Here is a 27719-nt window from a genome sequence, read left to right on the forward strand (position 1 = left end):
ACAGATTCTTGTTTTGTTTGTTTTTTTTTTACACTTTTTTTTATTAGATATCAATTCATTTCGAGTTTTTTTGTTCACAATGAATAGAATCGAAATAAGAGAAGAAAAAAAAAACGAAGAAATAGGAGGCCAATATTCACGTGGAAATATCGACCAATCAATTGATTGTAAAGCCAAGGATTGGCCAAAGATCGATTCATTTCAAGTTTTTTTTCCCTTCTTTTTTCTTCAAGATTTTTTTTTCTTTTTATTCCATTTTTTTAATACGATGGCGTACCCAAAATATATATGGGTTTACCATCAATTAGAACACCGTTTCATTCGAATGTAACCAATTCTTACGGTTTTTTTTAAAATTTCATTTGAATACTTTTTTACGTCACTTCTTATTCTTCTTCTTCGCATATACATTTCAGTTCGTTATACTATTATTATTCAGAGTCGAAGATCTCTCTAATCAATTAGAATTCAGTTTTATATCACTCTTTATTTATCCAACATCGTTTTTATTCATGGCATAGAAATATATTTTATAGCGCATAATGAAGGCTTTTGTGAGTGTTTAATATTCGTCGTTAAATTGAATCTCGAAATGACCGACGTTCAGACGACCGTATGCCAGACAAACAAACAAACAAGTGCAACGGCGCAGTGACCCATTCCACAGCATGAACGACGAGCCCTATAGTGTTTACGTAACAATATAAAAAATAGACGAGTCAATTTATTCCGCTTTCATACACAAAAAAATTGACAGAACGAAGAAAAAACAACCACTCCAAAAATGCTTTTCTCAAATGTACTCCATATCAAAAATCCAGTCGAACTTTTTGCACTCAAAACCATCGAATTCGTATCTGCAACGCCTTCCATTCCACTGCGCAAGTCGTCGCGTCAATTGCTAGCTCGTGGCGACTGGGGTGTATTTAATTTAACCGCAGAAAGAGAGTAAAGCACGTGACTGACCCGCGTTTGATCGCGTACACACTCTCACTCTCACACACAATGCGATGCACGGTGTGCGTGTTTGTGTGTATATAACGGTGCATTTGACTTAATGGATAAATATGTTTGTTGCCGTCACCGTGCAAATTGCATTCGGAATGTAAATAAAACGGGGGCAATTATTACAACTGAAGTACGTTCATAACATGGAGAAGTGAGTCTGGAACAAGTGAGTAATTCACTCCTTGTGTGTACGCAAGTGTATCGCGCGCGCCAAGACACGTTTTTCGATTGGTGAATGTATTGTATGTTTGAAAACACGTGTCTTGCCACACATCTCTAATTGAATTTACTATTTTCGGATTATTTTCACTGCCACAATATTTCGTGGTCGGTGCAGCGAAATTAGTGAATCGATTCAACCAAGTGCTGGCTGGATAGACGGATGAAATTGATAGCATGCATTTGTTCATTCAAATGAGAAATCATTTTTTGTTACTTTTTTCAAGCAAATTGTTGAATTGAAGGAAAAAAGACACTTTGTATGGAGTAGAAACACTTGGGAAGAAGCAAATGAGCCACTTGGATGAATTGGAGTAAATGAACAAGTGACAAAATCGAAGCAAACGATTAAATTGCGACATGAATCAACACGAGATATAGAGTAGTCATTTCACAATCTCTGTAAATGGCTGAAAATGCGTGAAAATGAATGAACGGCTGAAGGAGGAAAGAGTTCAATTCAAGCGAAAAACGGCAAAAATGAGTAAAAAAAAAATAAAAGAAAAGAAAAAACGGCAAAAACGGCAAAACTGAAGTGGCATCAAACTGAAAATGCTCTAGTGTTGCAATGCACAAATCTTCGGTGCGCGTGTTATGTTTCGAAACAAATCGATTTAATGAATCATCAGCATGTAACATGGGCCAAATCTCGAAATGTCAGTTACAATTTCGCTTTGCCACAAAGAGAGAACCGAAAAAATGCGTTGCAACAAAAAAAAGGAGACATGAGTCTATCTCTAATGTGAAATATGATACGATGCTATTTGAAAGCTGATCCTTTTCCATGTATACGCACACAAAAAAACACGGAGCACTTTCATCGTAGCCCAGACACGCGCATTCAAAGCACTCTATGCTGATTCGACTCTGACAAACAATGCAATCGACGAAGAGATTTGGTTATGCGTATGATTTTTTGTTGTTGTTGAATAGCAAAACAGAAGTAGAAAACGGAATAGAGATAGTCGTCATTCGTACGCATGTGGAATTGAATTGAATTTGTCAAAGGGAATGATGGCAGGCAAAAGTGAAAATAAACAGATGAATTCCGAATTGAAACTCAAAACAATGCCCGACCAGAGCATGGGAAAATTTTCTCACACGCACGAAACTGAGAGCGCTACCCTTATGGCCCTGTTAAATTGTTAATGAATACTCTGATTATATTATTATGTGTAAAGCGAGATGGAATATGCTTTGAAAAGGAATTGGCGTAAACGTAGAGAGAGTGTAGATAGAGTGAAGTGATGTGTGTACGCACATGTGCACATTTATATTTTCGAGTTGAGAAAAAAAGGACCTTATTAAATGCGTGAAGCGATGATGGCAAGTTTTTTTTTCTTTCTTTCTGTTGATCTTCTCTTTCTCTGGTTCCTTGTTCCTTATTCTTCATATTTGGCTCGTCTCCATTTTCATCGAATAACGTCTATCACTAATGATTGTATCGGATTTTCTATGCACGAACCGACAACCGAACAGAGAATTTGAGAGAAAAAAAAGTGTTTTTTTTTTCTTTTCGATTCTGTTGTTTGTTGTTTAAAAACAGAAAAAGAGAAAACTTTTTCCGATTTTCCCATGGATTTGAAAATAACTGAACAGATTGTGCACATTGCACACGGAATCGATTCCTTTATCCACATTGGTCTTTTGTGTACACGAGAAAATGGTTCACATTATCTTTGGGAACAGTGTAGGTTGTGATATTAAAACAAATATGAGAGAGCCGATGGAGAGAGAGAGAGAGAATGGAATAACATAAATAAAAGATAAAAACTGTTTGAAAAGGAGGGTGCAACGGTTTTTGTTCATGCATTTTTCGGTTGACCTAAATGTGTATACGGTTAACCTAACTGAAATCTTTCTCTCTCTTGCTCTCGGTGTGTTTATCTCTCGGATCCCGTGATTTTGAGCCGAACGGAAAAATTTTCTCACCCTCAACGCATCAATAGAGGTGATTAATTGAAAGGCCAACGCGTTTTTCAGTTCCCATGCATCTCTTCAACACGCTGAGCGACCCTCGCACAAATTCATCTGTTTTGTTTATTTGTTTTTTTTTTCTCCTTCTTCTCTATCTCCTCTTGTACGCTTAGTACTCACAGAGAGATCATGTGCAGTGCATTTTTTCTGTTTACAGTGAGTGGCTGCGAAGCAGTGCAGTGCAGCTCAATAAAAATGGAAAATACGGTCCCCATTTCTCTCTCTCTCTCTCTCTCTCTCTCTCTCTCTCTCTCTCTCTCTCTTTCGTGTCGTCAATTGATTTCAATGACTTTTCCAACGTATTGTACACTCTGTCTCGGTGTGATCGGTGTGTCTCTCCCTCCATCAAAAGCCATGTACCTGTTTCAAAAGCCACATTTGAACTTCATCATGCCATGAGAATTCCATTGCGATCTAGACGAAGCCGATGTGTGCTAAAAACCGATTTGCACACAATTTAATCCTTTCTTTCACTTGATTTGGGGTCGATTGGAACAAATATGAACATCGGTGCTGAATAGGGATAACTGAGATCGGCTCTTTATTTTCTACTGTTGAAAAATGCTATCATCGTTGAAATAGCAATCATGACATATGAATCAATACGGGACACTTTTTATATGCCTTTTATTCCAACCGCTTTAACTTTTGCTAACAGTGAAATACTGTGGCATTTTTTTCGTAGCATTTATATCCATTATTTACCCCTTTGTTATTACCACCATATTTTTATTGAGTTTTCAATTCTTTTTCATTCACCTCATGAATTTAATAATAATAATAATCCTCTATCGTCAATTAACCCTTCAATTTTCGCCTCTTCATTCAATTTAACCTCTGGCTTTTTTTCACTTTATTCGTTCCATTTTTTCTACACTCTATTCGAAGAAGAGCTTGTACTGTCAGAGCATTGCTCTGTTTTAGTTAACACTCATAATAACTTAACAGCAAACGGTCGGTTAAATATCATGTTAAATACCGTTTGTCAACATTCATTAGATCGATGCATATGGCATTTCAAATGGCATCGAACAAGCTGAATGTCTTTGTTTCGAGTTTTTCAAGAGATTCTTAAGTTATGAGGAATCGAAAGCTAAATTACCATCAATTATGTTGCATCGAATGGACCAAAAATCTCTCCTTTTTTGCATATGTGCACTTTTCATCTCTTCTTCGTCTTTGCATTTAATTTGCAAGTGAGGAGAACAAGCATCATATTTACCAAAAAGCGAGTCAACGGTCCACCTCAAGTAAATAAAACCGACAAAGATGAATAATTTGGTTTGGTGTAACCAAAAAATTGTGGTGTTATTTAAACTTTGCCGTGCAAAATCACAGACGACTAATCGTCGCATCGAAAACGTATGCTCTTTGCTTAACCCAATTATCGGATGACCAGAAAAAAAAGTCATCTGCACAATTTTGATACGACCATTCACATTTGATTTGTACAAAACCAACGGAGACAAAAAAACATACATAGCTATTGATCGATGAAAAAAGTCATGATCAGCAAAAAAGTAGAAAAAAAATGAAGAAAAAAAAACGAAAAAGATTGCGCAAAAGCCACTACCCGTCGATATATGGTACAATTAGCATCCCAAGAGACGATTGCCATTGAATTTCAATCGGCAAGTGTATACATTGAATTTGTGCTCCGTGCTAGTGCTCGGCGTACGAGAAAAAAAATTCCATGAAGTAATTATAGTCATTTGATTGTGGTTTTGTGTGAATTTTGTGCAAATCTGTTCCTGTCCATATGCCATTTTTTTCTGCTCTCCATCATTCTGTTCTGGTCGGAACTGAATCGTGATTTACGGGAGAGTGACATACACGTTGTGTGTTCCTGTTGCACCATACCGCATTGAAATTTTTTTTTTGGAAATCACACACATAATTTGCAAGAGTTGAAATTGGGATTTGAGAGCGTTTGGGGTTTGTGTGATCAATTTTCGTAGAGTATAGTCATATGGCATCGTCGACACGATGTGATAAATGCCAAAGAATCATTGTACGCTGAAACATGTGAAATCAATAAGAATGGCTTGTTTATTGCAAGTGGAAATGTATACATATTCGTGATGATGGCAAGCGATCAGTGAGGGAAGCCGGAAAGTGTAATTTACTGTCTCTGTTATACACCCCGCATTTTCGTTTCCATTGCGGTCAAGTAATGACATATACAGCCGGTCAATGGGCCAACCTATTCGATTTTTACTTTTCTCCGCTTCAATGTCACCCATCGAATAGTCGTCGTCATCGTCGTTTGTGGCTTTTATATTTATCCGAATTGACCCAATTAATATACAACAATGCAATATCATAAATTATGAATTTCACGCAAAATTGCTGATTCATATGTTCAATAAGGCGATACAATAATTGCCACATAAATTTTGCTACTGTAAAATCGGTACAGTGTAAAATGAATGCAGTGCAAAACGTACAAAATCTACCGAAAGGACACTTGAATCTCTCTGATTTATTTGCAGAGAATAAATTATGTATTCGATGCAACAAAAAAATTCGGTCTCGTCGCGCTAAAATTGTATCGTATATAAAGGTATAAGGTAAAAATTGACCGTATAAAGAACAAATTATCCGGCAAGTACGAAATAAATCAAGAAATAAAAGGCAAAGGCAATTGATATCGAACGTTGAATAAACAACGTTGCAACGCTTCGATACCGAAAGGATGTACCGTTAAAAGAAGCTTGTCAAAATAATTAACGATATTCAAAATGTTCGAAAACATGTTATCAGAATGTAATTGAAGTTCGATATCGCGTTATATTTCATTGCCATTGCCCGGGCAATGTCGCCACCGTTGCTGCTGTTGCCGAGCGCCGTCATCGTCGTCGTTCAGAAGCCATCGGTTGTGAGTAAATAATGACGAAAAGTGTAAACATTCGGAAAATGATTGGACATGTATTACGCTTATCACACAGATACACAGGGCCTGGCATTCCCATGCCAACCAAAACACATTAAGGCAGTACAGGATTGTACACGTCATATCACACGTGCACCGAGTCTTGAGCGCGATGTGATGCGACCGAATAATTCACATAAACAACCAAACACACACACACACACACACAGCACCGAGTGAGTGAAGCAATTCAGATGTACGGGTGAAATAATTGATTGCATGCACCACGTGTGCCTGAGTCATAAGTCGAAGAGTGCGAAAAAAAACATTCAACTAGAATGATCTGGATGAAGCTGAACGACAATGCCAAAAGACACCCAAAATAAATACCAATAATAAGTGGTGCTGCTGTTGCTGTTGCTCGAGTTGGAAAAATTTTCCCATGGTTTTTCGGATGCAATGTGCAAAGAGGAGCATCCGATGCTGATGCTGTTGTTGTTATTATTCCTGCAGCCGCCGCACACACCATCGGCAACAAGCAAAATCATGTCTCAACCAAATCAACGCGCAGGAGAATTCATGTTCGCTGCTCTCCGGTCACTGCATCGAAATTCGGTAACAAGCGCACGAATTACGCATAAACACCGAAAAAAACCCAACAACAATACGCAGCAAACAAAAAAAACACTCATAAAGAGATAGAGAGCAAAAAGTAACCACTGAAAAAGTGATCGCTATGCTGCATCAATGCATACACCGAGCCATTACACAGCCAGTTCTGTGTGTATTTCTGATTGTTATTACTATTATTCTTATACACATCGAATGAAAATCACCCTCGCTTACCATCTGCCCTAAATTATTTTTCGAATTTTGTGGGAACTCGGTAGAGATTCATGTTCCCACGATTTCTTTAATAACAGCTTACCGGTATACACATATATAGGTTGTGTGTGTTGTTGCTTTTTTTTTATATCGTCATGTCTCTCTTTATTATCGCATTCATGCACAAACACATCCATTTATGAAATGCCTGAATATATCGTTCCACATATGCGCACACACAAATACCTTGCTGCCGCGCTGCTACCTACTCAAACGCACTGAGTGCGAATTAATCGGGTGAAATGCGTGCATCTCACTTGCTCACACACATGTCCACACTGGATCCCTATACCAATATTCGAAAATGCATACACACAGTGCGCAAACAATGAACAAGATATACACAAAAAAAAGAGAGAGAACAGAACTATCTACTGAAAAGCGTTTACATACATGTTTTCGAATGCATTTCGTTCCCGTTACGGACGTGTTTGTGCCTGTCGTGCTCTGCGCCTTTTTCTGATTCACATGAAATTGTCTAGTTTTTCTGTATTCCCTTTACCATGTTCGTATTCGAACACCTGCCCCTATTCTCGACGCTGATAGGGCAAACGCGTTTTCTCTCTCTGTGTGTATTCACTCTTCGCATTCGTTCGGTGTATACGCATGTGTGTATGTGAGTGAAGTGTATTGTTCGTTGTCGGTGCCTGTGCCGTTGATGCCTGTGCCGGGTCATGTCTGTGTGCTATTGATTCAGTGCGTGTGCGTGCACAGTACTCGGCTCTCGCAATGCATTCTGTGAATGTGCACATGTGAGTGTATGAGTGTGTCGAAAACGCATGAAATTCACCCTCGGACGAGTATATAAGGAGGCGCAAGTGCGTTGTAGGAGTATATTCGATTCAACAGTCGACAAGCAAACAGCTCTCTAGCAAAAACAACTTGTTCAGTATTTTTGAATTTTCGAAACAAATTTTTGTTGAAGTTTTCAAAAAGTGAATTTTTACACACAAGTTCAAAACTAACAAATTAGTTTGAAGTTTTTCTTTTCTTCCTAAACCGACGAAACAAAAAAATAAAAATTTATCAACATGTCGATGTGCTACAACGATTACATTATTGCTAGCAACAATAGCATCAACGAGAACAAATACAACACCGAGAAATTGGCCAAATCACCATCATATCGCATCAAGAAGATTTTGAAGCCAATTTTGCGTATTTTGCGCCAGAAAACATCTAGCAAGAAATCACAAAAAGTCGCTGCCAACAAATTGACCAACGTTGACTATTCATTGGACAGCAACCAGTGCTACTATCACGATGAGTGTCAACATCAAAACGATTACTGGTCATCGGAAATCGATGAGAATTTTGCCAACGAAGAATTGGAATCGCGCATCCTCAACGAAATCGCCGATTGTGAAGACGATGCAGCCATCTATGTGTACAACGATAATGAATGTGAATTGCAAGCCGTTCATCGCGAAACCACATTCATTCCAGTGCATTTCGCTCGCACCGAAGCCGGTACATTCTTCTGGACCACAATGCAAAAACCAATCGATGACGAAGAAACCACATGCTGGTCACACTGCGGCGATCGATGGGTCCAAGCCTAAATTACATCACAACCACCACCATCCATCAATTTCAAGTGCCAACAACATTGATCTCTTCTTGCTAAGTTTTACAGTATCAGGAATAATTTTCATGTTTTAACTTCAATTGAACTGTGGCATATTTTGTGATATTAGGCTGTTAGGGAACTTTTTTTTTTTGAATTGTGATCGAAATGCGAATAATCTTTCAAATTGTACGAGAATTATAACTTTTTTGTTTTGAATCCATCAAATCAATGTTTCATCGAACATTTTGTAAAGACTTCCAACGTCTTCCATACTTTTAGCGATATATTTTTTAATGTTTAATCAACCATTTTTGTTTTAAAAAAAAAACAACAATTTTTTTTACTATACAAAATAAAACAAAACTCTACGGAGGAAAAGAAATTATCCAACTCTTTTTATTTGAGCAAACATTTTATTTTCAGCTTCTTTTTTAAAGGTCTTGATTTCAGCTTCTTTTGGCATTTCAGGTTTCTTTTTCAGCTTCAACTCATCTCTTTCAGCAAAAATCGACTTGAAACATTTTTCAGCATCAAAAACATCTCGTCTGAGCGATGCTAAAAAAATCAGTTTTACATCAGTCTTCAGGCAGCAACAATTCGAACAAACTCTTTGAAAAAATTCACTGTTTGAGCCAAAGAGTTGCTTGAAATCGTTGTACATATCTCCACATCGAAAAGTGTATCTTTTTCATGATGGCTCATTGAAAAGGCTCTGTCTTCCAATATTCAATGTAATGACTACAGCAAAGAAGAAAAAATCTCGGCAACGAAACGAAAAAGGAGAGACAGACAACACAGAGAAAAATTCGGCATTTTTTTTCGCCCAACACGATGAGAGAAGGAAAAAAAGAAACGGTTCGATCGAAAGATCGTGCACGTGCAGCCGAATAACAGCGTAAAGAATAATGACCAACATTTCATTTCTCTCTCTCTCTCTCTCTCTCTCTCTCTCTCTCTCATCTCTTGCTTCATCCCGAATATAAGTATAGGGGTTTTTCGGTTATTGCATCAAAAAAGGCAGGCAATGGTAGAAAAAAAACGGAGCCTAAAAAGAATGTGAACGAATTTTGTCCGTTCAATGAGAGAGCGACCGAAACGAAACACAGAATCAATCGGTATTTCAATGGGTTTCTGTTTTCGATGGAATTCATATATATATATATATGAAATAGATAAATCGAGAGAGAGAGAGAGAGAAAACTCCTAATTCCTTTGTCGAATTAGAACCTCATTTTTGTGATAGAAAGTACGAGAAAATTAAGGATGAATGCACACACAAATCTGTATAATAGTTTTGGATTTCTAACAATTTCGTTCGTTATTTTTTTGTTTGTGTGTTGTTCATCATTCCTTTTCATCCTTCATTCGATGATTGACAAAAGATTCTTTTTTCCATAACGTTTTTTTTTCATCATTCTTTTCTGATTACTACTTTTCCGAAAAACTGTCCCTTTTTCTGACCTAACTCTATTGCTATTGTGTTAATCGTCGATTCTCTTTTCGTATTGCGTCCTATCCCAAGAATATTATATTTGATTTTCTCTCTATCTCCTTCTTCTTCTTTTTTTACAGAAATTAATAATAACAGAAGAAGAAAAATGCGCAAACAACACGTCACCGAAAAAAATGAAATAACAGAAAACTAGATGGAACTTGCTTTTACCGATAAGATAGTCGGCGTATACGAGAAAGAGAGAGAGAGAGAGAGCAAAAAATTGTTTACCGAATTTATTTAATGTTCGGTCGGCTCCAATTCCAGGTAGATTTTCACCTTTTTCCCATTTTCTTTATTGAAACAATCTATTCACGCATGAAAAATATCTAACACAGAATTTGTGCATTGTCTATTTGGATTTTAGCCAATTCTATTTGCTAGTGCTATTATTCAGGTGGATGAAAGTAAAATAAAATTGAAATCACTTTGTATTGTGTGTGTGTGTGTGCTTTTGGGGAAAAAGAATTTCGGCATTTTCGCTTAGGTAGAAAATATGAAAATGATATAAGAGTCGCATTTTTACCTATTGCATAAGACCCATGGAATCTAGAAAGAATGCATTCGTTGCAACGAGAAACACAATTTTCGGTCCAACGATTGAAAAAATCTTTTTTTTTTTCATTTTTTGCTGGATTTTGTTTTGCAAAGATGGAAAAAAAATTACAGAAGCTCTTTGCTTTTCATCGAAACAATTTGAAAATGGTTTCATTTTGCTAAAATAGCTTCGAATTCTTAGGTAATTCTTCTTTGATCGTGAAAATTGCCATCGCTATTCTTTCCTTTTTAGAGACATTCTCGCTTATGATTCTGTGAGAATCGAATGATTCCATGTGAAATGAACGATTCTTCGGCAGAGAAATCCTCCTTTTGTGATCTTTTGTGGCGAAATTTCTTTGAATCAACCTGAATCAGAAGAAAAGTAGAATTATTTTCGTTTGCCAAAGAATCGTTTTCCTTTGGCATAGAATCTTTGGTGAAAGAGGTCATCTTATGAGAATGAATCGTCGCCAAAATGAATTTTTCGATATTTATGGCTTAGAATTTCCGTTCGAAGAAGAATGACACGATTGGCCGATCGAGCAGTAAATGCATAGTCGAAAATTGTCACCCTGCAGTCGAATGTTATACAGCATAACTTCTTATGTCCGAATCAAATATTATCACCAGAGACAGCAATCAATTGAGTTAAAATTCCATTGAATGGCATTTTTGAGTCTTCCTTCTTGATAATGGTTTTGGAAAAGTCATTGAAAATCGAATTACATGTCGAAAAAAAGGTTGTTCAATAGAATGTAACATTGTAGCAGACCATATCGGATGGTGGTTGATGGTCATTCAGACCATTTCCGCTCCGTTTTCATTAAATACACAAAAAGTGATCATAAATCGTTGGATTGAAATGCTTTGATTTGTTCAAGATTTTTGTCATTCTCACACAGTCAACGCATTCGTTTGTTCCTTTTTTTATTCAATTGAAAGAGTCAAGTCATTTTTTTTTTGGCTTAAAAACATCCGTTTCAATGGAATAAAACGAAGCGTTTCGAGAAAAAAAAACCTGACACAATGTCCTTTTTCATAGTGAAAAGTGGCTAGCTTCCAGAATTCCGTGACTTGTACAATGTGTTTTCTTCGAGCGACAATTTCAAGAGACTGAAAAAAATGTGTAATTGTTTGTCATTTAAAGACAGTGGGAGTTAAATTGTAAAAGGTCACATACAAGAATCTAGTTAAATGGGCAAGAAAATGCATGTGTAGACACGTACATCGAGTGCGGCTCGTGTTGTCGCTGACCATGCAATGTTGCGCATGTTGCAAAAAAAAAGAAAGAAAAAAATCAACAAAGAAAAAACACATCTATTGTACACATCATTGGTATTTTGCAACTTCTTTGCTTTTTTACTGTTTTTTCATGCAACGTCATGTCCTTTCCATGCAATTCCATCGACGTTTCCACTGTTCAACTTTGTACTCGATTTGCACATGGGATTCGTTGCAAAGCAACAACAATCGGCGACATGTTCTGGAAACTGCAATTTTCTATAAGTCGAAAATGATCGTTATTTTGCATGTGCATTTTCTTACTATGGTGAATTTGCTTTCCTTCTGCGTCCAATACCGAAAAGAGATGCATTGTCGAGAGTCACGTTCGAAACGGTTGCTTGAAATTGTAATGTATTTGGTCTTTTTGGAAGATACTTTAGTCAACAATTCATTTTCCGGTTTTTTTTTCCTTAATTTTTTGTTTTTCTTCATTTTTCTCATTTCCTCGTTCATTTCAGCCAATTCTGTGAAGAAAAGAATCAAATAGTGTGATTTCAATCAGAGTTGAAGAGCAAAAACAGCAACAACAACAGCAACAACAAATTATGCGTCGCAACCGAAATGATAAAATGTTAAATGCATTGTCGAATGTAGTTGTTATCAGTGAACACGTCAAGTTGTATTAAATTGCGTGAGCTGCAGGCAACCAGTTCGAATGCCGAACATCAATCAATCGCACCTCCTTTCTCTTATCGGCTCTAGTCCTGTTTCTGCAATTATAATGAAACGAAAAAGATGATTTCATGGATGAGACAGATTAGAGTATGCGCGCGACCCACGGATTGACAGTTTCCGTGTCTATCAGTCGGAAAATCTTATTATTTATGTATTATCTAAAATTCACTTAATAAATGGAATCGTATGTGTGTGTTTCTCATTTTCGCGGTGTAGATTCAAAGGCGATTTGTCCGTGATATTTTTTTTTCTCGAGTTCTGTTGCTGTTTCGGTGCCATTCGAAACGATTGTCGCACAGTCAATATCTGGTCGATTCCTTTTTTGTCGGTTGTTTCGTTGTGCGTGCATTTTATCTTTATGTTTATTTATATTTTTCGTTGGTCTCTCATTCCTTGGTGTGTCGATGCACAATCGGAGAGAAAGAGATCTCTTTTCTTCGGTTCAAAAAGTAATTTGAACACGTGTGCATCAAGCGAGAGAAATCTCTCAAAGGGTATAGCTATTAAAAATTCTACCGAAAACGACATGAAGAGAAGAGAAAACAAACTACACTTAAAGAAAGAACACAAAAGCAAAGATAACGAACATTTTCAAGGCAACAACAACCACGTCGTGAAAAAAATATATGATTACAGCATTGAGAGAAGGATGATGGAGATAGAGAGATGCAGAAGAAGAAATGAATACAAGTGAAACGAAATTTCATGCGAGACTTTGTTTTAAACACCATAACTTGATGCTGGTAAAAATTGGAAAAGGGACTAACATTCCATTAGGACAATAAAATTGCGTTTGAGGTTCGTTTTTTTCTTCTCTCAGTTCGTTTGTTCCTTTCATCAAATTGATCGTTTTTCTTCTCTCGGTCGTATGCATAATTTGGAGAGGGAGAGAGAGAAAGGGAAAAGAAATCGAAGCTAGTGGTTCTTTGTGTAACACAAATCAAATTCGATTCTTATAATAGCCCGCTTTGATACGGTCGCGTTGGTCCCTCGCATTTTCCCAATAGACGGTGGGAGAGACAGAGAGTGAAAAAATAGGCTGAAAAAACTAACGCTGTCTAGTTCGATTAGAATCTTCAATAATTACACTCAATAGACGTGAGCGCACGTCGCGCTCACAAACAAGGGTAGAGAATTATTTATTCCACATTCAACAAGTGACGTGGCCGTATGATAGATAATGGTTGAATCCTTTTTTTTCACTCTCTTTCTCTCTAATCGAACTAATAAGAAGATAGTGGTGCATACAAAAAAAAGAAAACTATCAATAATGGGAACAAGTAATCAACCAATAAAACTTGATTCAATGACGCATTTTTTTCTTTCTTCGATGTTATTCTTTCTCTTTTGTTTATCGGAATGCATCACGCGTTTTATCGCGCACTGACTGTGACTCTTTCATACCTTAGCTGTCTCTAATTAGAATGCAGCGGCACACAAATGATATGATAATCGATAGAGTGAACGAAAAAAAAGGTTTAACCATTAGATCCGCGTCACAAGGATCGATCGTTTGCTAGTGTTTGGTTTTTGTGAGCCAGGCAAGACATTTAAATGGCCACAGCTGCCTCATTAAAATGACCAGAATCGTATTCGATTTCCGACTGTGTCAGCGGTACCTCGATGGGTTTTAAACGTTTTTTCGACGTTTTCTTTTCTAAAGGGATTATGTCATTTGGATAGTAATTCTTTTTCTGGACTCGCATCATCAATTTAAAGACTCGAAGTCGTTGAAACAAATGATGGTTTTCCGGAATAAATCAAAACCTTTATAACGAGTTTGAATCGAATTCGAAGCCTTTTTTGACTGAGTTTCTTTTTGAAGACCTTTTTTGGACTTTTAAATTGAAAAAGTATCGGATTTGTCGGAGGAGCAATAGAAGATGTCGAAGACAAATCCTAGACTAGATCAATCGAACACATTTTTCAATCAGTGACAATTTCTTCCAAACACAAGTGTTGTCGAATCGTGTGTTGTCGTCAAAGTCGATCCGATCGACTCGATCGACAGTCTAAAGTCGACTACAGTCACTTTTTTTTGCCTTGAAGTCATTGCTTCAATCAAAGTCCTGCTTACAAATCAAGAAAATTCATGAGAGAAAAAACGTCATTCCAAATGAAAAAAATAAACTTCTTTTATGGCAAAAAGAAAGTTTTTAAATGAAACCCTCATGGGCAACTGCAAGAACGAGAACGTTATCACAAATCTGAGTGTTGGGCGATTTTCGTCTGCATAAAATTGTGTAAACTGATAGTTCAGTCGTAAATCTTCGTTTAATTGGAATTGGCAAAGTACTGTAATCGAGAAATCTCACATGAGCTGATAAACCGTGTTATTATCGACATTTTCCGTACATTCTTCACGTGGTCCCTGTCTCATCTCATCACGTAGTAAAAACGGCATGTCATTAACAACCGATGAATCGGCCAACCATTGAATGTGCCTGCATATTTTTTTTCTTTCGTCGAGCGGCGTAAACACGACGAACATAAAACTGATAACGAAATCTAACGTAAAGAGGCGAAAATTTAATGTGTCATGGTTGATTACCTGGTTTTCGGTACAAAACTACTGCATGTTTTTTTGGCTTTTTCGTTATCGGTACAAACTTATCCGAAAAAAAAGAACATGCCTTTCATTTAGATAATCAGTCACCATTCTTCTGGGATTTCTGACTGGCTCCGTCTGACTGGCCACTTTTTTGCCGATTTTATCGGCCGAATGATTCAGCTCTACATATTGTGATTGTTTTTTTTTATTTTCGCTCGAAAATGTTCAGTATCCAGAATCTACATCAGGAAAATAAAATGAATTTCATTGAAAATAAAAGACAGAACATGTAAAAAGCCGTTTTTTTTTTTAAATCGTCTTAGATGAACAACGGCGCAACAGCGGATAAGTAAAAGGTTCTGGCACCTAATTAGTATAACTCGTCTTGAACGCTAAACGTTTGAACTCGAACAAAAACAAAAAGATACGGATTTTTAGCTTCTTCTTACCTTGTTGCGATAGTCCCCGGTTTTTTTTCCTTTCGTCTTTATCAAAAGGAATTTCTTGCAGGGCAGAGACGAAAAAAAATATGGTCAGGTCAAAGAAAAATTGCGATTCTTATCACACAATCCGAAGAGAATGCATTGCTGCGCCGAAGTCTAGAAACCGAAATCAGCATGGAAATTGCGAATTTTGTTTGATTTTCTCGTTTGATTTTTAATGGTCCATACGTGATTTTTCGTAAGATTCATCAAGTAATTGGCTTTGATATGGCTCGGCACGGTGTACAACACAAGAGCCGGAGATGGTCAGTCAATGTCAGTTGTCTCACTTCATTTTCGCATTTGCGCCGCGAAAAACCCGTTCGCGACACGCGTTTCCCGTCAATTTTCACAGTTTTTGCTTATAATTTTATACACCATCAACTGATAACGATCTTTAAACATAAATTGCCCCCTCGAAATCATTCCAGCCTCATACTGATTAAAACATACACGAACGAAACCGAACCGAATCAGAAATCAAAATATTTGCATACAAATTTGCGCATGTCTCTGAAAACAGCACACAACATCGACGCGCGAGAGTTTGCGAGCCGCGATAATTTATTATAATGTACTAGAAAATTGAACGGAATATGAAATGAACACAGACACTCATGCACACTCACACTGACACTTACACGGGGATCTTGTTTTAGAAAAATATGACAAGATTTTTTTTTGGTTTACTAATTTGCGAATAAATTTTCGTTCGGTGCGCCAAAAATAAATACTTTATCTTTGTTATTTTTTCGGCTTTTGTTTTTGTTCAACAACTTGTTGGGATGTTGTTTTGATCATTTTCGTTGTATTTATTCGTGTATTCTGAATCGATAACAGATTGCGACTCATTTTCATTTTGGGCAATTTCGAACGACCAATTTCAAGTTGAAATTTTCAAGTCTGTTTGTTTCATTTCGCTTTCCATTTTGCATAAGCAATTTTTTTTATCTCGTTCTGTTTTCGTCAAATTAACGACGGCACAATCAATTAACTACTTACTTTAATAACAGGCCGAAACATTCGTCCGTTCGACAGACGAACGACTTTAACAGACGGTGTTGAAATAATCGCCGATTTAATAAATCCGATTTCCGTTGAAAGTGTGAATTGCTCTACGTGATTATCCATTCGAAAGCATTTCCGATTCCATCCAAACAGACATCCTTGCACAAAAATGAGGAGAGAAAGAAAATGTACAAAAACACACACATCAAATCCGCAAATGAAGCAAAACGATATGATGAAAAACAAGAGGCGAACTGTGAAATTATTTTTAATCATAATTATACAAACGTCGAACGACTCCGTCGAAAAACTCTATTTGAACATATGCGTGGCTCTCGCATGAAACGTGACTCTCCGGCTGAAAAGGATGAATGAATTTTTAGTTGAAGTGCTCATCAATGTTTGTATCGGTGTTCGCCGATAATTTTCACCTCAACAACATTTTCATCGTCTACCACGTTTGAATCACTACTCATTTTAACACTTACACCGTTGTCTGGTGTGCTCGAGAAAAACACTTACGCTTTTGTTTGGGCTAGAATTACGAGAATAAGCCAGAAACGCACGAGAATCGGCAATTCAAAGTAAAAACACACGGATCGTCAGTGTCGAATCGCACACATCATTCGCCACACCATTCATCCATCTATAAAACAACCATTTTTCATATCAACTAAACACAAACGCTTGGCCATAATTTCAGTTCTGTGGTTTTTTTAGGCAAATTGCTGCAAATTTGATGGAGAAAATAGTGTTGTTTTCTTCGGTTAGTTTTGAAAATTATTATTTAAAGTGTTTCGTTTTATGTTTAACGTGTTTTCGTTTCATACACATGATTCACATGATGTGAAGAGTTGAGTCGACCGAGTTTTCCATTCTGTTCACATTTGCGATTTCTTCTCAGATTCTGTTCACACATTTGACTTCATCCATACGTGTTGTTGCCATTCATTCAATTTAAGGAAGCTCAAACTCTACAATGAATTTAGGGAAGTCAACACATTTCGAGATGATGCTAAAAGAAAACACTCCATTCGAATTGAATGAATTTTATATTCGTATTCCTATTCGCATTCGGTGAGATTCGATTCGCATCCAGTCTTTCGCATGGAGAATTTCGTCTTTCGTCCAGGATAAGTGTTAATAAGGAAGCTATAAAAAAAAGCATTCCATTATAGCGTTAAAACCTTGCCAATGGTTCGACGTGCATAAATTATGCTTTTTTTATTCATTCATTCATACGTCCTGTCCGAAAAGGGGCCGGAGTGTTGATTCGACATAGATCCCGCATACTGTGATTTGTTTCGCTTTCAACATGTTTCTCAAGTTAAAATTCAAGTTAAAATCGACACATTTTTCGTCGCTAGTTTTTTTTTTCCTTGGTTGGTCGGCAATTTTCATTTCGCAAGAATGCAGCACAGCATTCGTGTATGTCCAAAAGAATAACATGTCTCAAACGTGTCGTCTCATGTGAAGATACTAAAGGTAGCTGCATGTCGAGTGACGGGAAAGAAAAAAAAACACTGAACGAACAAAAATATCGTCTGAAAATTAGTTTAGGCAGATAACATTTGCTGTTAAATATGCAAATACGTTTTTTGAATGAACTGCCGCGCGACCATTAACAAACCATTCATCTTCTTTTGTATTTTTTTTTCTCGTACGGCAATCTTCAGCCGAAATTTAGTTATGCTGAGAAGCAAAATTTTAATGGAAAAATAGAGATTGATGTGTCGAAAAATGCGAAACGAAATGAATAAATCGAAATTGATAATCACTGTGTCGCAGTTTTTCTTTTTCATTTTTGAAAAATTAGTTTCACAAACGAAAAAAAATATGAGTTAATCACTTTTCTTTGTTGTTTTCGATTTTTGGCACATCCTTTTCACTTGTCTCATGGCGCGCGCGCGCGTCACGTGCAGTTCCACTTGGATAATGGACAAAGAATGATAAACAATGAGCAACACGAAGCGAGAAAGAGAATTTTTAACAATAACATGAAAAATGATGGAACCATTTCGAGATGATTTCGTGACCGCTGGCGATCGGAGCGCAGTGCCAGAGAAACAGCGTGCGCAAAAGGAAATGTTCATCATTTTTAATCACTTTATTGGTCTATTAATCTTTGTGGCTTGCGGCAGTGAAAACATATAATTATTTTGATTTTCTATGCTGGCCCAACTCGCGAACTCATTTCATCCAATCATCCATCTACAGACACCCTCATCACCGGGCCGATTTTGTCGCCGTTTAGCGAACACAACGCGCGACTGTCCGAGACATAACTATTTGACAGACACACACACACGGTTGAGATAATTGTGATTGGCATTTTTACAGCGACGCGCTTGCGAAGTTTTATCGAGAGACAATCGACGTGTTTTGCATAGATTTTGAAATGAGATGCAGAGAGCGTGAGAGAAAGAGAGACATGTTGCTTATATGATGATTATCGTTTTTGATCGATTATTAGATCATCGTGTGGACGGAATCTCCTCGGGCAAAGCGCAGCAACGGCTAAATGATACGGTCGTGATATACACATCTTTGTGGTATACACGACTTTAACCCTGTTATTCTGGAAAACACACTCCTCCAACAGAAGTGGCCGCAATTAAGTTGTGCTGCGGTGAAGAGAAAAAAAACAGTCGCAACAAGTTGTTTTTCTCTCTCGCTTCGGCTTTTGACATAGAGCCAAAACGATTCGTCTACCATCATTTCATTTAGAAAAATCCACCATCATAATGTGATCCGAGACACATTTCCTTAAGACAAAAGATCTTATAATTGCCATGGCATTTGAAAATCCTTATCGTATCTTCACCAAATGAAATCTTTCACTCTCTCTCTGTCTCCGTCTCGATCTCTGCCTCCATCTCTCTCTCTCTCTCTAAGTGTCTGTCTCTCTGCGCTGTATAATTCCACCAATTATGTAGCTCCGAAATATAAAGAAACGACATCATTTTACCCGCGAACTATTAAATTTCGAGACAAAACCCTTGTCTACGCCACTTGCCCACATATCGCAAATAAAAATCGTGTCTGCACCAAAATTGCTGTAGCTTTTGAACATCCGGCCGATTTGCTATGCTTCATATCCAATAATCATTGAAGAATCTCGACAGTCTTTTTTTCGTAGTTTACTCGGTGTGTGGCCATTGCTTAAGGACTCGATTTTGATCGAACCACAAATTTCGGGGAAAATCACCCAAGATTATTGATGGCACAAAACGTGCCATTTATAAGTGCTAATCGAATTACACGATATTATCAGGGTATCACGGTCCATTTTGGGAAATTTTTTGTGCAATTATTTTCAAAGGTAAAATTTCGTTGAACTTCAAATAAAACCACAGGCTTTTTCTTGGGCTAAAACCAAATGACGCACAATTCTAAGATTCTTGATTGATTCAACCGAAATTCCTCTCTGTATTGCATCAAAATGAATCGCATTCACGATAACGTATTCAAGTCATACTAAAAGTTCGCATTTTCGTCATAAAAACGCAGAATGGAATGAATGACTTCGGGAGAAATGAATAATTTTAGAAGGAATGACATAAAAAGAATGAAATTCATTCCACTCGCAAAACCACGTTGTAATCGCTAAATTTACTTCATTTTCATTCACCACCATCAACATGTGAACGAGTCGGATAAAAATGTTAATTGGTATTTGAACGGTCTGATATGGATTCAAATAAAAAAAAATCACGGTTTCTACCGCTTTTTTCCGTAAACGCAATCCACATAAGCGGTGTATATCAGTGGCGATGATCGCAACAAGTGATTATGCATTTCGTATTCGGGTAAATTTGAAATTATGCGTCGCACGCTTTGAATGTTTCTGCCATTTTAAGGCATTTTTATTTGCTGAATAACGTCAATTCAATCCAAAAGCAATAAACTTTTTAATAGTCATTCCAATTTGATCGCCTCTCTCTCTCTCTCTCTCTCTCTCTACTATTTTTTCTTTCTTTGGTATATTTCTTGGAATTTCCGTTTTGTTGATATTCAATCTTGTTTATGCATCGATTTCGCAGACAAATTTCAAATTCCCCAAACATGATAGGTCGTCGGCGATCAACCTGTGATGTAAAATCTTTGGATAATTTGGAATCGTCATCGTCGGCATTAAAGTATGGTTCAGTTCACAATCACCTCAAATCACCCGAGTTGAGTCCTAATTGCCAATTTGCAAATCTTTTCCAAACTTCTAGGCTTTTTTCATTTTTTTCTTCCCAAATTCACTCACTTTTGGCCTTTTTTGAACATTCTTTCAAACATTTTCTTTTTTTAATTTCTTCTCTCCTGCACTTGTTGAATTCTCCAAAGATTGTAATTAAAATCGGAATATTCAAAAGTGGACATAAAATAAACCCGAAAAAAGCTCCATAAAATTGAGAGGCATAAAAATTGATGTGTTGCACGAGAAAGTCATAAAAGCTAAGTCGTTAATGAGCATTTTTCGCACACAAAATCTCCAATTGATTCACATTTAATGATCGCAATCATTGCGTTTGAATTGCATCATGATCCCGTCAAATGTCGACCGTATGGCTTTTTTTATGACAAATCAACGCCACCCCACATCAAAAGTGGTTTCAATTAACGCGCCAGAGACACAGAGCGAACGAGAGAGCGAGAGGAGAAAAAAAAACGAAATGAGAATGTAGTTGACAGCCGGTTGTTGCCAACTGAAATGTGGATTGACTGTAACCAAGTCAGGTAGCTGAATGAGTTTGTGCAATGCAATTTAAGTGGATACCTCTTTTTTTCTGATTCAAAAATACATTCAACTGGATTTTTTTTTTGATGGCATACAATTTTTTTCCGACTGGATTTTGTCCATGTGCCGATGGTTTTGCGTCAAACAGCATGCGAAAATTGATTTTTAATCAACCAATTTATATAGTTTTAATCGAACCTCAAAAAACTAATCGAATCGAATCGATATTTAACTAATCAAATTGATATCGGCTTAATTGTCGTTTGATGGAATCAAATTAATTTTGAATCTATTCGATAATGTCAGGAAGAACAAAAATAACACACGTCCAACAAAATGTGTCTCCGTAAAGATAACGTGCGTCCATAAATAATCCATGTACACGTGTGTATCATCATCTCCGTACGAAACAATGAAGCGTATCGATTTATTCCACTGATATATGCGATGAATTGCGTCAATTCTTTTGTTGGAAATCAAGATGGCTACTGGTGTGCGGTACGAATTCTAGTTGGATTTTTTCCCAGTGGACAATAAATAACCGGCAACATGATTGAAAAAAGAACACAACCGAATCAAATCAAATCAAATCAAAAACGAGTAAAAAAATTTATGTATACGATTGATTGAATACAGTGAGCGAGATGAAGCGAGAAGAAGTGTTTTTGGCGATTTAAAAGGGCGATGAATTGCAGAAATAGACAGCAAAAAAAAAATACAATCACACATCTGAAACACCAATCACCGAACCGGCATAAATTAGAATTTTCTATAGATAGCCAAAAAGCCAACGAAATGATAAAACTTGTACGAAAAAGAAAAAAAAACGAATTCAAAAAAGCCAAAGTTTGTCGTACGTTCGAAAAAGTTATGATCGAAAACACATAGTCGCAACAATAAATGGTCAAATGCGTCATTTGGATTGAACAAATCGGTCACTCGTGACGCACAACACCGAAACCGTGCGATTGATATACACCAAATTTATTCCGCCATTCTTACACACATTTACAAGGAGTGAAGAGAGAGAGAGAGAGAGAGAGAGAGAGAGAGAGAGAGAGAAACCACCGCTGACTATGTCCCATAGAAGTCACACGAATCTAATTATGAGTGGGATTGAGCGAGCGAACGATCCATGGTACAATAAAGAAGAAGAAGAAAACGACACGGCAAAAACACATCGAATACGCAAAATGAAACACCAAAAGAGACTCGACACAAAATACATGGAGAGAGAGTGTAGGGGGCATGATGTAATGATGTTTAGTATCGGGAAGGTAATCTTATGGCTCGTTGTTGTTGTTCTGTCTTTTTTTGTGTCTTTGCTGCTGCTGCTTAGCTCGTTGTTAATTCATTTGGCTCGAGCGACGCGTGCGACCAACAAATTCAACAAAAATTATCATAATGCTACGTGAATTTTAAAGGCTTGTTTTTTTCTTGCTGATGTTGTTGTTGTTGTTGTTGTTGTAGCGCTGCTGCTGATTCGTGTATATAAATGCTGAAAGGCCGGCGCGACGACGTGCTCCATTCGATTAAAGCAGATTCGGCAAGAGATAAACGAATATATAAGCTTGTATAAATAGATATATTCGATTGTAAGTCATGTGATTGCACTCGAAACGTGAAAGATGAACAGAAGAGAGCAAAAAAATAACACCGTACACAAATTGAAGAACGCCAATTCAATATCGAAGACAGAGAGGAAAAAAATGTTAGCCGGGACATCAATTTTTTTTCTCCTTCGATCGCTGCAATGATTTCATTTCAAACGATCGTATTCGTAATTTAGAACAAAAATATGGCATTTTGACGCGGCGATCAAAAATACTTTGTTTTGTCTAGAAAACAAATTTGTATTTTCGGCTGTGTGTGTGTCATTTGTTGTGGCTTTTTTTTTGAAATAATCAGAATACTAATAATAGATATCGATTGATGGATATCAAACCCCTAGGTTTTGGAATTCCTTTTTTTTTGATCGACGGATGTTTGTGTTGTTTTGTGAAGAAAGCGAAAATTGACGCATTTGACCTTTCTAACAAGCGCGTCGTTTGAACTAAAATTAAACTTAACTTTTGTTTTGTTTTGCTTCGAACGACGTATTGAGAAACCGCAGGAAACGAAACATCAACAACCAATTTACGCACGAGATCAGGCTCGTGGAACAAAAACACGACCAATGCATTCCAATTTGATATTGTTAATTGGATTCTAATTGGATACATTCGAAGATGGAAACAACCCGGCGCTTTTTTCAGCTCTCTCTCTCTCTCTCTCTCTCTCTCTCTCTCCCTGGCTCTGTCTCTATTTCTTTCTTCCTCACTCTCTGTGTGTGTTTCATGGGCGATTCATTTTCGAGTGCAATAAAAATAAAAACAGACCTGCCCTACGTTGTAAATTTTTATGGGCACGAGTTATGCGTAGCATTTGAACGAATTGAAGGCGGCTTTTAAATGAGAAAACACACGTGCTTTGATGATGGCAAGCGACTCTTTTTTTTCGACCAAGAAGACATTTGATAATTTTGACAGTTTTGAAAGAACCATCGTCTTTACTAATAAAAGCCTTTCAACATTTGAATAATGCTTAATTAAAGGCTTTAAATCAATAAAAAATCGTTAAACTTCGGTATTTGAAAGAGTTTTGTTGAAAATCATTCGGATTTTCAATGTTTGTGGCAATAAAATAAAGGAAGAAAAATAACGAACGATTCAATTTTTTTTCAGGAAACAGCCCGTCTTTCAGAGCCGTTCTTTTCTCTTAGAATCATTCCAATCGATCAATACAATCTGATTGGATTGAAAAATTCATATCGTTGGTTTAGACGGTGAAATGAAGTTTTGTATGGAAAGTCAGCATTTTGGGGAAAATATATCAATATTTTGAATTGGATTCAATTTTTCAACAGGAAAATTAAATTTAAAAAACATTTTTTTATAGCAAACATTTTTTGATTATGAAAATTTCAGAGAAAAAAAAACTCAATTTTTTGATCGAATATTCGCAATGGAACTGCTTTCTTCATATGAGTTGAAGAGAGCAGTTCCTTTGCACCTTCTTCCTCTGTGGTTTTCATCTCCAACACAGAAAAACGTCTTCTTTTTCTCTTTTGTTAATTGATCGACAATTGGACATTATTCACACTGTTCGTCGCAGAAGTCTTCATAAAATTAATCTTCACATGCAAAATCGTGTCTCTTTCGTTTGCTTACGCAAGGTATTAAAAAAAATCACGAAGATGATTTATGTGTACCGGAATCGATCACTTGGACAAATCGGGTGCACATGAAGCGTTGATGTGCCAATCATCAGCAAGCGTAAACACGAGCGCTTGCGCTCGTTCCATAAAAGCCACAATAAAAGCAAAGCCCTTCAAAGGAATTAAGCGTGGTATAAAACCAGTCCAAGTTCATGACTGAATAAAACGAAGTGAGCGAGAGGGAGAGGAGCGAGCGAGAAAAAATAAACGGCTATGAAAGAAGAATAGCACGAGAATGACTTGGGCCAATATTACAATTAAAAACGTATAATGTGTAAGTAAACTCATACTTTTGCCGGCGACGATACTATCATTTTTTCCAACCGTGGGAACGTTTGTCATAACACCGTTCTTCGTTGTTGTGTTTCTTTTTCTGCACGCTTTTTTACGATTATGTTGTTGTTGCTGCTGCTTATACATACTTCTTTTTTTTGTTATGCCGCGTACATTTTGTGATTTGATTTGCTCTTTGTCGCTCTTTTATTCATTTTTCATTGCTACTGCGATGGTATGTTTACCTTTGCGCCATAAAAATATACGTATAAGTGTGCTGTTTGATTCTTCGCGTTTCGTTTTTTTTTTCTCGCTTCAGTTCTTTTTCATAAATTTGTTTTTTTATGATTTAATCACTTTTTTCCGTGCTTTGTGCTGTTGCTTCTTCTGACTTTTGGAAATTTCTTGTTAATTCGGTTCATTCGCTGTTTGGAATTGTTGGGTGCTTTGCCTTCTTTTTCACATTGTCATAATCATCGGTCGTTGTTGTTGTTGTTGTTGTAGTTTGGCTCTCGCACACGCGAAAATAACGTAATACGCCATTTATAACGACAACATCAAAAATATAGCAGCTCATTGAAATCAAAGCAATGTGCCACAGGGCGAACCAAACAATTGCTCAATGATACTGCGAATATAAGCGGATGGAATAAAATGATACAGAAAAAAAGCAACCACAAGAACAAATTATTAGTTAGCCAAAAAACTGTCTTCAAGCATTTGATCGCAATTGTGAATCGTTTTTTCTTTCGTCCTGTGCGCATTTTACTGGGGCGTATGCATTGCAATTACTTTTGTTTTGTGTCACATTTGCAATCGACACGTCCAATTACCAAGCATGAGTGATAATTATGCTGGCGCATCTGCACACGATTCCCCTGCCACTGACAGACAAATACATTGGCGAATTTTTAATGAAGGATTTTCTCATCGACATTATTTTCCAAATGGCAATTGACGAAAATTGATGTTTTTCGCAGTAAAATTCATGATCGTCCCTTTGATGAAAGATGTTAAGAAACTTTTTATGCTTGAGGAGCTTAATTTTTAAGACATTTAATGCTTGTGAAATTCGATGGTTAAGAATTTGTTTTCATTTTCGTCATTCTTCGAACAATTGGTTCGCCTTTTTGTTTTGGACGATTCGTTTTCTGTTTGAATTCGTTTTGATTTTTTTTCCTGATTAATTCGTCGTCATTTTTCACGTGGATCGACTTCAATTTTTCACGTGGTTCGACTTCCACGTTATTTTTTCACAAAATTTGTCTCAAATTCGTTGTAAAACTCGTCTTCAATCGATTCGTTACTGCTTCGTTGATTCTGGTTTGCTGTTGGATCGCCACAAATGATGGCATACACTTGTTTTTTTTTTAAATGTTGGCATGCGTTTTGTGTTCAGCTTCAAGCAAAAGATGATTCATCAATATTTCCAGTAAAATGAATGAAAACATTCGAAAAAATTTGTCATTTTTTTTATTCCCTGTCTCTCTCTCTTCCTCATTTGGTTCGAAAATGAATCGAATTGATTTTGCTCTAGAATCGCCATCAAACAATAAATGTGTTAATCGTAAGACATTTCAACCATAAATGATTTTATATTTTAAGACTTGGCACGATCTCACGCCATTCATGGCCAGAGAAAATAGAATAATAGACGAAATTGTAAAAGCGCGTCGATCCAAAACCAATTTCGAGTCGATTTCGTCTTCGTTTCAATGGATGGACATGCAAAGCATTTGCCATTCGGTTTGTTCTCTATGTGCCCGTTTTCACTCTTTCTCCCTCTCTCCTTCTATCTCTGTTGGATGCTTGATGAGTGAATGAATAAATTCGCGTCAACTAGATGTATTTTATTTCTACTGATTATTACACCATCTAACTGCGAAAACAAGATTATTTTGTTGTTTAGCATATTCAAATCGAAAAAATCTATTTTATTGAAATTTGCATTCTAAATTTAGACATGTGGAAGCGCGTTCGAATGTTGGTTGGCTGTTTGACGTCATTGGGCCCGTACCCTTTGATCAATGCGTTTCATTTCGCTGTATCTCTATTTAGTTCTCGTTGTAAAGGTTGTTTTTCACACGTCCGTCCATCGAATTTCGCGAACAATCAATAAAATTTATAGTACAAAGAACACTTTTTAAAATGAATAGTCACTGTGTTCGGTTGCCTTTCTGCATCGATATGCAAATCGGTGAACATCACACAGAAGCAAAGACAAAGTGGAAAGAAATGTGAGACAACCACTTCGCGTCATTCACCAGAACTAAAAAAAATCACCAAAAAGACAACCATAAAAAGCCGACGTACAATAACAATTTATCGCATCATAACGATTCTATTTTTCGAGGTGTTGTCGTTATTTTTGGTCGTTTCAATCTAAAAATAACAGCGAAATGATCAAAATTATATCCGATGAACGTCACAACAACTCACTCAATAGAGTCAACACCTTATTTAAAAAGGTAAAAAATAGAGAATACGTATTCAACGAACTTAATCAACGTGGAATGATGGAGTATTCTGGAGCATGAGGAGAAAGAGGAGGAGGATCGACGAACGACGTGTGTTGCCAGCTATAAACAATTTATTATGTTTTTGTGTACGCCAAAGAGACATAAATCTCATCATTTAACCATCAGCTTTGGCTAAATTGAGAATTTAAAGCAACGCTTTTTAGCACTACATGAAATGTAGAGCTACTAATCTGCTTTTTTTTCTAGGTCAAGTTTGACTACTCAAACAAATGTTGGTGAATTTGAATTATATGCTCATATTCTTTATTTGATTTAAAACCGGTGCACTAATGAAGATTTAATATATAACACTTCATATATACATAAAAGAGTGACATACATTTTTTTTATTTTTCCAAACTATATTTTATCATACATT

At 36.7% G+C, this 27719-nt stretch overlaps 2 protein-coding genes across 2 annotated transcripts in view; one reads left to right on the forward strand and one right to left on the reverse strand.

Moving 5' to 3' along the window:
* Positions 1-27719, reverse strand: part of LOC129575285 (omega-amidase NIT2-like) — a 311296-nt gene that overhangs the window by 183959 nt on the left and 99618 nt on the right. The gene's annotated exons all lie outside the window — the stretch shown is intronic.
* LOC129575294 (enhancer of split malpha protein-like) lies at positions 7814-8907 on the forward strand. The gene has a single exon (XM_055458584.1). It carries the CDS (start codon positions 7993-7995, stop codon positions 8521-8523), a length of 531 nt encoding a protein of 176 aa, XP_055314559.1. The 5' UTR covers positions 7814-7992; the 3' UTR covers positions 8524-8907.

This window comes from Sitodiplosis mosellana, unplaced genomic scaffold, assembly GCF_009176505.1.
Source record: "Sitodiplosis mosellana isolate CC-2019 unplaced genomic scaffold, AAFC_SMos_1.0 Smas_scaffold_6166, whole genome shotgun sequence".
In the NCBI taxonomy this organism is placed as follows: domain Eukaryota; kingdom Metazoa; phylum Arthropoda; class Insecta; order Diptera; family Cecidomyiidae; genus Sitodiplosis; species Sitodiplosis mosellana.

What these genes read in the sequence shown, in the direction of transcription:
- LOC129575294 (XM_055458584.1), top strand. Translation starts at nt 7,993, where the DNA reads ATGTCGATGTGCTACAACGATTACATTATTGCTAGCAACAATAGCATC.